At 30.4% G+C, this 11,869-nt stretch overlaps 1 protein-coding gene across 2 annotated transcripts; it reads left to right on the forward strand.

Moving 5' to 3' along the window:
* The first annotated feature begins 673 nt into the window (after positions 1-673).
* On the forward strand, positions 674-1,878 carry LOC126728986 (uncharacterized). Of its 2 annotated transcripts, none has more exons than XM_050434761.1 (3): positions 674-1,012; positions 1,379-1,504; positions 1,597-1,878. In XM_050434761.1, exons 1-3 carry the CDS (start codon positions 897-899, stop codon positions 1,718-1,720), a joined length of 366 nt encoding a protein of 121 aa, XP_050290718.1. In that variant the 5' UTR covers positions 674-896; the 3' UTR covers positions 1,721-1,878. The 2 variants fall into 2 exon arrangements, with proteins under 2 accessions (XP_050290718.1, XP_050290717.1); XM_050434760.1 differs by lacking the exon at positions 674-1,012 and adding an exon at positions 1,050-1,209.
* Positions 1,879-11,869: the final 9,991 nt, after the last annotated feature.

Below are 11,869 nucleotides of genomic sequence, written 5' to 3' on the forward strand. Positions count from 1 at the left end.
TTTTTTAGAAATATAATACAAAATATTTAAAGTTCCTATAGTCAAATTAACGAACTTTACATATTTTCTTTTAAAGAGAATGATAATAGATAATAATTAAATGTAGTATTAATTGAGTCGTATACTAATGTGTGTGTATATATATATATAATTTATTTGCGTTTTCTTTTGTTGTTGAGGGAGATAAACTAGAAGCAAGTTAAATGGTTCAGAATTATTGCGGTAAATTACCTAGTTAATTAAATGACAAAGTCCTACATATAGTAAGGATGAATGGTTAATATATAGTTGTGAGTCTAATGAAATATAGAGTGCGTTTGGATACAGCTTATTTTACTGAAAACTAAAAATTGAAAAAAATTAAAAGATAATTTTTTTTTTTTTGGTTTATTATTGTTTGGCCTATTCATTGGCCTAAATTTACTGTTCATGATCAATGAAATATGCACTCTGGTTGAAAAAAAAAAAAAAAAAAAAAAAAAAAAAAAAAAAAAAAAAAAACGCCTGAATCCAAACTGACCTTGACGTATTTATTTGGATGAAGTGACTACTTTATCCAAGATGAACCATCAGCAAAATGATAAGTAAGTCAAAACTGCCAATGCAAGTTGCTTAATAAAATAAGATAATAAAAAAACCCCATAAGTGGTAAGGGGCTGATAATGAATTAAAAAAACCCTCAGCCCCTTACCATAAGTAGTAAGGGATAAAAAAAACCCATAAGTGGTAAAGGGGCTGATAATGAATTAAAAAGCCCTCAGCCCCTTACCATAAGTGGTAAGGGGCTGGTAATGAATTAAAAAAATCCCTCAGCAAAATCTATTATCCCAGTTCCTCCATACTACCATATTGTCCCAGTTTTGCTCCATATTATCCCAGTTCCTCCATACTATAAAATGAGTCCTCCTAAAGATCCTAAACTTGCTGCTCAAATTGTTTTTGGCCTGGTCATTCTCATCATCGCACTGCATCTCTCACTTCCCATCATCGCACTGCATCTCGCACTCCCCAGGTTTGTAAATAACTCTTTTTAGAACACGTCAAGAATGTTTGCATGTTTGCTCCATATTATTCCAGTTTTCCATACTACCATATTATCCCAGTTCCTCCATACTATAAAATGAGTCCTCTTAAAGATCCTAAAATTGCTGCTCAAATTGTTTTTGGCCTGGACATTCTCATCACCGCACTGCATCTCGCACTCCCCAGGTTTATAAATAACTCTTTTTAGAACACATCAAGAATAATTTTGAAAGTGGATTAGATAATCCCAATGGCACATGAATCATGATGGGTGAGAGAGTTTCAACTTCTTCCTCCCCACGACCCATTATTGACGCTCTGTAAATTTTTTTCTAACAATCCGTTTTTGTTTCAGATTTCAGCAAGTTGAGTTGGTCCTGGAACTCATTTCTGAAGTAGTTAGGACCCTTGTCAGCATTGTTGTTCTACTTCTACGGTTAATACGCGATCTTCACCAGATAATCTCAATGACCCATGATAGGTGAGAAAGTATTTCAACTTTTTCCTCCCCATAACCCATTATTGACGCTCTGTAAATTTTACTGTTATTCTAACAATTCCATTTTGTTTCAGGTTTCAGCAAGTTGTGTCAGCCCTAAAACTCATTAATGATGTAGTTGGATCCCTTGTTGATACGCATATGCAGAAGGATTTGGTCCATTTGGACAGAAAGACAACCTGTTGTTGTTGCCAATGACCACCAGAATGAAGTCCCACTTGTTGACATTAACTATGGCCAAAACGATATCCCACTTACTGATGCTGAAGGTGATGCTGCCAATAGCCAAAACGATGTAATTGTGAACGTGGAACTGAACATCTGAACTCACCGGTTTCGAGAAAACCTATCTTGTAGTACAATTACATCGTTTTGGCTATTGGCAGCATCACCTTCAGCATCAGTAAGTGGGATATCGTTTTGGCCAACTCCACCGTTCATAATATGTAGTCTTTGTTCTTCCAGGTAGCTTTATTATGTGTGTAACAAGTAAACCAAATGTTTTTGGGTTTTTTTTTTTTTTTTTTTTTCCTTATTTCTGAGCTTTCTTTCAGACTTTACTGTAATCAAAGTGTCCTTTTATGCTTTTGTTTGAGTTATTACTACATAGTTTCTATCATATTTATCTGCGCGCACATGTGCGTATATTTTGGGTCTTTTGGCATGTTCCGTCATTTTCTCATGGTATAAAAAGAGAAAAAGAATGAAATGCATGTTTGCTTCTAATTTCTTCAGCAGAAAAAAATAGCTTTAAAAGATTTATTTATCTTATTATCTGCGTTTATTTTATTTTATGTTGGTTATCAGTGTTTGGCGTAAGATTTATATTATTAGTGAAAATTGAATGCTTTGCTTTTCACATTTGATTTTCTGGGTGCTTTTCACTATCATGATTATTATTAGACACTCATTCTTCTATACCATCTGATTTTAGGAGCAAATAACATATTATATATGCCAACGATTTGTAATTTATTAATGTGAATTTTACAATATACTATGTTGGCTTCACATCATTTAATATACATAAAGTTGAAATAGGGTGTATTGTTATCCATGCTCTGTTTTGGTTGGTTTGTTTGAATAACGTAGCTTGAATTGAATTTTTTTGTGGTGTGAGGTTTGCAATTTACATCTTGCTACGTTATGTATTATTTTTCCCATTTTGTAGAACATATGTTGTGTGGATCTGTTGTGCTTTTTAATCCTCTGTTGAGGGGTTATGAAAATTTGAACTGTTTGGTTTTCTGACTATTCTAGTACAAGTCATGCTCTGTTTTTCTTTTCCTCCAAAACTTGCTGAGGTTTATGAATAATAGTGTGGATATGGGCCTTTTTCTTTCTGCTGGCAGGTTTGTTTGAGAAGTTTTGATAGGGGAAATTGATTTGGGCCTTCAAGATCAAATCTTCCGTTTTGGGCCCCAAATCAACATGGATATGTCACTTTTTTTCTTACTTATTTAGGAAATGGTTTTTAGTTGTTTTCCTAATCACCAATCAACATGGATTATGATTGATGTAGATCTAATTGCTCTTTTGTTTGATCTGGAACTGGGTTTCCATTTTTGGAATAAGTTTGCCTTGTCCATTTGAGTCCATTTGAGCCAAGTTTTTCTTTCCCCATGTGGTACAACAAATTACTTTCCAAATGCCAAATTTGGTTTACTAGACAGACATGTATACAATACAGATTCATAAAATTTAGAAGTGAAAAGCAAGTGAAACCTATAGGCTATAGCGTAAGCTTCCAATCCAAACCATTTGAATCAACCCGAACACATGCGAATAAATAGCCCAAAAAATGCATCAAGATAATTGAAGACATCTGGTTTTAATGGGTTGACTAACATTTTAACCTAACTAGTAAATTTTTTTTGGGCCATTTAACTTTCTAGAAACCCGTCAATTAAAAGTATGAATCATTTTTCCCCCAAAAAATCATCCAAACTTTATTCCAATAAAAAAATGGAAGAACTATTCCAATCAATTAATTGCCAATTTGATCGTAAAAATAACAACTATAACCAAAAAAATAAACTTTTTATGTATTTTATTGTGAGCCATAGATAAACCACTAGAAACTAGAAAGAAATAAAGATGAAGAACCAATGCCCTCATGATGGGTTAGCTTCATAAATAAATAAATAAAAAAAGAATACAATAGTGGAAAAGATAATTAGAAATAAAAAATAAAAAAGTGATGGTTTGTTTCTTTCACTATTACTGTTTTACCTAACAAAATTGAATTAATTGAGATTATATAGGAATTGTCATCAAGATTTATAGTAGTGCCAATGACTCTTGAGGCCTGATTGAGAGGGGGAGGAATGAGATGGGAAAAATGCAAAGAATATTTGTTTGTATAATTTTTTTGATGAGCATGAGCCATGAATCCTCTAACCTGTTACCTACTCCACTCTAGTACTCTTTCTAACTTTTGTATAATTGTGTTGAAAAAAAAAAAAAATTTGTGCAAGTGATCCTATGTTGAATTTTTCAAATGACAACATTACACATAAAATTTCCAATCACCTTGCACCTTGATAACACATGAAAATTCCATCACCCCATGCTAGCCTAGCACATAAAATTTCCAATCAACTTGCAACGTGTGGTGGTGATATTAATGATGCAATGTTTTGATCGTGGATTAGCAGCAAAAATTTATTGGGCAATCTCTGGTGAAGAAATGAATTGTTTAAGGAGGAACGTTGGATCATTTTACCCTTCCAATTGCAAAGTCAAATCCTATGTAAATTTTAACAATATGAAGGTAAACATGCTAATATATTGCTTATATATCATGTTACACAGCAAGAGATCCATAATAATATATATGGTTGATCTATACCATTAAAATGCTCATGCTTAAACTACAAAGAACAATAAACAAGCTTGAATTGGCAACTAATTCTTTTGAAGATTTTATTTTCACATCAATTTATGAAGTTTCGTGGATCAATTCAATATAAAATCATCCGATTGTTGGGCATTTGATAATGAGCCAAGGACTGATTTTCTTTCATTCCAATGAATAAAGAATGAGAAAGCCCAAAACGCAATATTGCTAAAATTTGCAATGAATAAAACAACACAGAGTAAGTTTAAAAATGACACCTAACTTTACCTTCAAGAAAACAACCAAATGGTTGTAATTGGATCTATAAAATAAAATATAGGTCTAATTGATTTGTAGAGAGATATAAATCAGGAGTCGTAGCTAAGGACTACACTCAACAAGATAGGCTTGATTATTCTTTCTTTCTTTCTTTTCTGTTTTTTTTTTTTTTTTTTTTTTTTTCATTTTTATATTTTTTTAATAATAAAAGTTACCTTCTCTTTCGAACTCTTGTATAATTGTACAAGTGGTCTTACGTTGAAATTTCCTAATGGCAACGTGACATAAAATTTCCAATCACCCTACACCCTGATAAAGCATAAAATTTCCAAAGCCAAGGAATGATTTTGTTTCATCAGTCCAATGAATAAGGACTAAAAAAGACCAAAACATAACTTATTGCTAAAATTTTCAATGAAGAAAACAACCCTCCTTGAGTTTAAGGCACCTGAATTTATCCACTAGGAAATAACTAATTGATTATAAGTGGGACTATAAAATAAAATATAGATCTATTGGATTTGTAGAGAGATATAAAGTAAGACTCGTTGCTTAGACTATACTCTTTTGAGAATATTAAATATGTTTAACATACACATGAGGAGAAAGGAAAAGGTCTTAAAGAAATTTACATTGATGTATATCCAAAGGGGTCTATCTCTTGGATACATAGCACATACTTTAAATCTCTTTAACTCATACTCATTTTTTAATGTGGGATTAACCCACTATTTTTTTTCTTTTAAGAATACTAAATATTTTCAACAAGATGGACTTAATTACATTGAATTCTTTTCACACAAGCCAAAGAGGATAGTTTTAAAAAAGGATCAAAATTAATAATTTCTAATGCAATATTGATTTAATCTTGTATTTTTACTAGTAACAATATATTTATTGAACAAGATTTAGGTACAATACTTAGGTGTTATTCTTTAGGTTCCTTTTTTAGGATTCTGCCATGTGGAATTTTTTCTCATGGGATGAAAGTATATTTTTTAATTAAGTAGTCACATGGCTAAATCTTAAAAGCGCGGAACCTAAGGAACAGTAGACATGGAAAAATGGGCGGGTCAGGTCGGGTTCGAGTCAGGTCAATCGGGTTGTGGGTCAAACGGGTCATGGGTTAAAAAGGGTCATTTTAAGCGGGTAAAAAAACAAGTTTGGGTCAATTAGGTTGGGTCGAGTTGACCCGTATTTTTCACATGAATTTGTTTTTTTATTTTTATAAAGAAAATAGCATGTATTTGCCATTTGGAAAGTTATGCAACAAATTACTTGATGTAAAATGCATTATTTTAAATTCACTACTTATATCAAAAATGAACTCAGTTAAACTTATTAATATTTATTCAATAATTTTAATATTATACAAATCCTAACATTGCTATCTAAAACAAAATAACACAAAGATAAATAAAACAAATACACAAGTTTTATTTCTACACAATATCAACATCCCAAAACATAAAACAAAATTACAAATGACTTATTGAATAACTCATTTGATAAAGAATAAAAATATATAAGAAATTTACAATCTTGAAAATTAATTATATAATCTATTATCAATTGTGGTTGACACTCTATTTCAATTTGAGATATACATTAAAGTTTGGTTGATTACTTATTTATACATGGTATTTTTTTATGAATGTCATATCATTGTTAAGCAACATATACTTTAAGAAATATCATAATTTATTTTGAAAAGCCGTTTATTTTGGACATAAATTGTTAAAAAATAGGTCTAAGCATTCATAATTTATACTAATTTGATATTTTGGCTTCATTATTTTTACATTTGTGAATGTTTCTCACACATATCTACAATTTTAAATCTATATTTTTAACTCTACAGATTATCTTGGCATGTACTTTGCTATTTGATATCTAAAAATCTTTACTCATTACAGAATACTCAACCACGTACATTTATCTTTCAATTAATTTGCATACAGTTATGTAAATGTATCAATTGTTTTCTTAAAGCTCACAATAAACAATTAAACCAATATTTTCTTAATTTTACTATTTTTTTACCAAAAAAAAAAATGGTTCGAGTTAGGGTTGGGTTGGGGGTCGGGTCAGGTCAAGTTGGCCCACAAAAAACAAGGGTCGGGTTACGAGTCAACCCGTTTTTGCTTCAGGTCAAAAAACCAGGTTTGGGTTGAGTATTTTTCGGGTCGGGTCAAAATATTCTGACCCGTTTTGCCATGTCTAAGGAACAGCATCTAAGGTACTGTACTTAAGTTTTGTCCATATATATTTTTCTTAATATGTTCCACTTTTTTCTTAGGTACAATTCTTTATTTGTTGTACTTTATGTTTCTTGATTAAAATTAGACACATTATTGCATTGACCAATAATATAAATAATACTATTTTCCCTATAAAATTACATTTAGAGTAATCAGTTGTTTGAATTTAGATAAAAAGCATAAAGTACAGCACTTAAAAGAATTGCATCAAAGTTTAAACTCGTAGGCAAGATATCAAGCTTTCCAAAGGGATGACATAAAGCTCACCCGAGTTATAGGCCTAGAATTTTGCCTATCTATATATAAAAATGATTGTGTTATTATATGTTTGTACATATACGTGTACATGTGTTAGAATTATTATTTCAATTTTTTTTTTTTAATGATGATTCAATAATTGGGAAGGAAAAATTCGAATTCTAAATGTCTATGATGCCACTTGAGTTAAAGGCTTTTAGCATATTTTAAAATAGTCCATAAACAATTTATTGTATAACAACAAAATCTATGTTGCAATAAAAAGGTTGCACCTACCACCACCTTGTCTCTCAACCTATGACTCATTTTCTCATTTTGTTAATTAGGAACAACAATCTCATTTTCTCTTTAACTGTTTTATTTCTTGGCTTTGTGCTCTTGACCCAAGAATTTGATAGAGCTAAATTCTTTAGCTTGATTACAAGAATAAATATTAAAGAGCAAAAACTAAGAGCAAATCCCATCCAATTTTTCATTTCAATTATTAAATTGCTAAAATCTTTATTAAGAGGAAAAAAAAGGTACAAAGAAATGATAAGAATCAAATCAGTTGTACTACAAGCAAGCAAAGTGATTGACTTTCAATTTCATCTCCTTGTTATTCCATCTCTAGGTCAAAGTCCATTTACTCCACCTCTTCAATCTTGCTCCTCATTGAAGACCTCCTCAATGGTGTTTACAAAGAGAAACTTATCTATAAAAAAACAAAATATTTTAATATGAATATGAGCGAAATTTCTCTACCCAAATTACTTCTCCTCTGGTACTACTTCAAATTCTATTCTACCTTTATGTTTTATATTTTGCCAATCCATTTCTATGTTGTTAATTGTGTCAAAAACCGAAAACAATATAGGGAGAAAATCCCCCTCCAAAAAATATATATATATATAGGGAGAAAAGATTATATAAATACGTATGAGAGAGAGAGATATGTATACCTTTTTTTGGGTTTAGAAATAAGTATGTAATGTCATAAATAAGGGATAATAAATGATATCCTAATCTCAATATTAATGAGTGTCTTTTTTTAACCGTTGAATTTACTTAAATCTAATGGTTTAGAAAATGTGTAACTCTAAAAAGTTACACCATGTGTAACTTGAACTCATCTTGTACACTAGTAAATCACATATATAAAACATAAATATTATGAAATTACAGGGATCAATTCATGCATAGTGTATGACTAGACCAATATATAGGCAGTCAAGTTGGCCATTAATCATACTGTTGATCAACTAAATCTCCTAACTGTTTGTTGTTTGATAATGCACTTGAGACATCCTACACTTTGTAGTTATATGGACTAAAAACATAGTTCCTCAACAAAATGTTCTTAAAACATTTTCTTATCATTAAATACTAGTGCAAGTGTGTAACACAACAAATTTATGTTACAACAAAAATACATCAACAAAAATATTATGAAGTTTCATAAATCAATTTAATATAACATTTAAGCATTCGCAAGAACAATATAGGGGGAGGTGACGTTAAGGTCATTAATCATCCCATTGATGAACCAAATCTTCTAAATTGTTGAAAATGCATTAGATACATCCTCCTCTTCTTTTATGGTTTGTTTGGTTAGAGAGGTAGAAAAGTTTGAGGATAGAAAAAATAGTAAGAGGATGGTAAAGTTGAAGGATAGAAAAGATTTTTTTCCTTATATGTGTTTGGTTGGAGGGATGAAAAACTCTTTTATTCAGTTGAAGAGAAAAGTAGAAGAATAAAACAAGTAATTTATATAAATTTACTGTTACACTCTATTACATAATATATAAAAAAATTCTTTTATTTTTATTTATTATTATATTATTTATATATGACAATTATAGAGGAGCCGGTCATCATTTGGTTTTTTTTGTAAAAAAAAACTACTTTTGATTCAAAAAAGGAAAAGGAAAAAAAAAAAAAAATCTACTGGCAAACACAAAAATCACCGCTGAGACTTGATTTTAAAAAATATAAATAAATAAATAGACTAGTTGATAAAAGAAAGAAAAAGGAAAAGGGGAAAAAAACCATTTGAGAAATTAAAGAAAACACGTTGAAGGAAAAGAAAAGAAAAGTACAGAACATATGGCATTTTCTCGTCTAGCTATTTCCTCCTCATTTTCTCTCCTAAAATCAGGGAGAAGAAAAAAGGCACGTGGCAGGCACACATTTACAGAAATTCAAGTGGAGTCAACATAGGAGAGGCTGGAAACCGCTAGCCTTGTATGAGGAAAAGGACTTGGCTTAGCTTATCCTTATTCCACTTTTTTCTGTCTCTCTCTCTCGTAAATAATGGTTGAACAAATCACAAATTGAGATGTACTACCCCCATATACAAAATGAAAAATGACCTAAATAACATTTTTTTTTTAAGAAAAAAATTTTCCCTTGGTTGGCGTCTCAAGTTGGTATGCTTAGTAGGTAGCTTTTTTGTATTTTTTTCATTTTTTGAGAAACATCAAATGGGTTCATACTTCATAGTTAAGTCATCCTCCTCTTTCTAGTCATATGATATAGACATCAAATACAGTCAAATTATACGCATTTGTATTTAGAGAAAATGATAAAAATTAGCAATTTTGACTAATATTAAGTATTAACTGAGTTATATACAGTTGGTAGAGGCTTATTTAATTTAGTGTGAATCTTAGAATTTTATGTATATATACTTTTTTTTGAATGAATAATTTGTCCTATATAAATCTCTTAAAAACGACTAATTTTGAGAAATAGATCAATTATAATTATTTGCATATAATGTTGTTGTGGAGGAAGATAAACTAAAAGCAAGCTAAATGATTCACAAATATCAATTTAGAGGAGCAGAACACACCCCTAAATTGGTTTAAAATATAAGGCATGATATCTAATAAATATATTGATTATTTTAAAAAATGTGTATAAGTATTTTTATGTAATCCTGGATTTGAATCCTGATATGATAATACATAATACTAATTATCATGAACCAAATAGATAATTCCCATTATTTTAAATTTTATCATATCAATAATATAATTTAGTTATTTAAATGATTAATTCCAATGTAAGATTTCTATATATATTAAAAAAAAAGTCTCATATGGGATAGTAATAGAAATAGTAAATAGTTAATATATCGTTGTTAAACTAACACATTGATCTGATGAGTGCAACTCCAACTATTTCTGCAACAACAATAAATAGTAGTGATTTCTAACGTGAGGGTTGGGGAAAGAGTGACGAGAAATTTCATTGAGCAATCTATATAAGCGAATCTGAAGGAGGACAGCTTTATTAAATGGGGCGCGGATTGCCGACACGTATGCACTGGATCCGGATCCGTTAGGATGTTGACATCTATGATCTTTGTTGACACTTTGTTTAGTTTTGGACTTTTGCGCTGCAAAAGTGAGTCAGCTCCAAAACATGCAAAACTTTTACAATTTTTTTTTTTTTTGAAGTTGCTGCAGCAGTTCTCTTTATAGAGATGAGCAACTCCAAATTATTATTTTATTAAAAAAAAAAAAATCTCTCTCTTTACTCCCTTTCTCTTTTTTCTTCACTCCCTCTCTCGCTACTCAACAGAGAACAAATGGAAGCAACTCTCCTCTCGAAAGTAAAATTATTGCATACAATCTGAACAAAAGCACAAAACAAGAAAATGCAATAAAACTACAAAATACAATCTTTCTCATAAACTAATAAAATCAGAACCCAAAAAAAAAAAAAAACCGATCAAACCCATTTCGACCGCATGTCGTTGGCAGTGGGGGAAGAGGACGAGCGGCGGTGAAGGCAGAGCAGTCGACGGAGGACGAAGATGACGCGATTCTCTCTCTTGCCCGGTGAAGCACAACGCCGATTTTCCTCTCGGAGATTGCCCCCCCCTCTCTCTCTCTCTCTCTCTCTCTCTCTCTCTCTGTGTTTGATGAGAAGAAATCAAATCCAGATGGTGAACCGTGCGGATGGTGTATGGCCTTTTGATTTTTATTAGGTGTTTTGATGGGAGAAATAAACGTGGCCATCTGCCTTCAGCCTTCCAGCTTTGTTTTTTAATGGAAATTAATTAAAAGTTAATGAATAGGAATAATAATATCTTTAATTAAGATTAGATATAATTTTTTTTATATATAAAAAAAGGGATAATGGTAAGTTAATGGATATTAGTAATTAAAATTTAACGGATAATTTAAGGGAAGATCTCTCAAATTAAAAGTAGATTATTAACAAATAAAACTCTTTAAACTTTTGAAGATTAAAAATTTAATTGGGAAAAGTAAGATTAAAAAATGAACATTAAGGATCCATTTATTTTGCTAAAACTAAAAATTTTTTACTGAAAGTATTGTAAATAAAGCTATAAGTTAGTTGGAATAGTACAATGAGACTCATAAATAGTACCAAAAAATGCAGTAAGACTCATCAATAATAGCAAAAATAAGTTGAATAGTAAAATAAGTTGTCAAAAATAATTCATGTCAAATGGACACTAACTATTAACAAATTGAAGATTAAAAAGTAATAAAGGAGAATTAAAGAAAGAATAAAGAAATAATATATGTATATATATATGTATATATATATATGTATATATATATATGAGATAGAGTAAAGATAGAAAATCTGTTGGAAATTGTATTTGAAAAAATAAGTAAGTAAAAACTAAAATGAACTTTCACCATCCAAATAGTATAAAAATTTAAAGAGATTGTTGGAGATGCTCTTAAA

Source organism: Quercus robur, chromosome 5 (genome assembly GCF_932294415.1).
Source record: "Quercus robur chromosome 5, dhQueRobu3.1, whole genome shotgun sequence".
NCBI lineage: Eukaryota > Viridiplantae > Streptophyta > Magnoliopsida > Fagales > Fagaceae > Quercus > Quercus robur.

What these genes read in the sequence shown, in the direction of transcription:
- LOC126728986 (XM_050434760.1), top strand. Translation starts at nt 1,055, where the DNA reads ATGTTTGCTCCATATTATTCCAGTTTTCCATACTACCATATTATCCCA. An exon ending in CTGCATCTCGCACTCCCCAG is followed by an intron (nt 1,210 to 1,378) that starts GTTTATAAATAA and finishes TTTTTGTTTCAG; the next exon opens with ATTTCAGCAAGTTGAGTTGG. An exon ending in ATCTCAATGACCCATGATAG is followed by an intron (nt 1,505 to 1,596) that starts GTGAGAAAGTAT and finishes ATTTTGTTTCAG; the next exon opens with GTTTCAGCAAGTTGTGTCAG.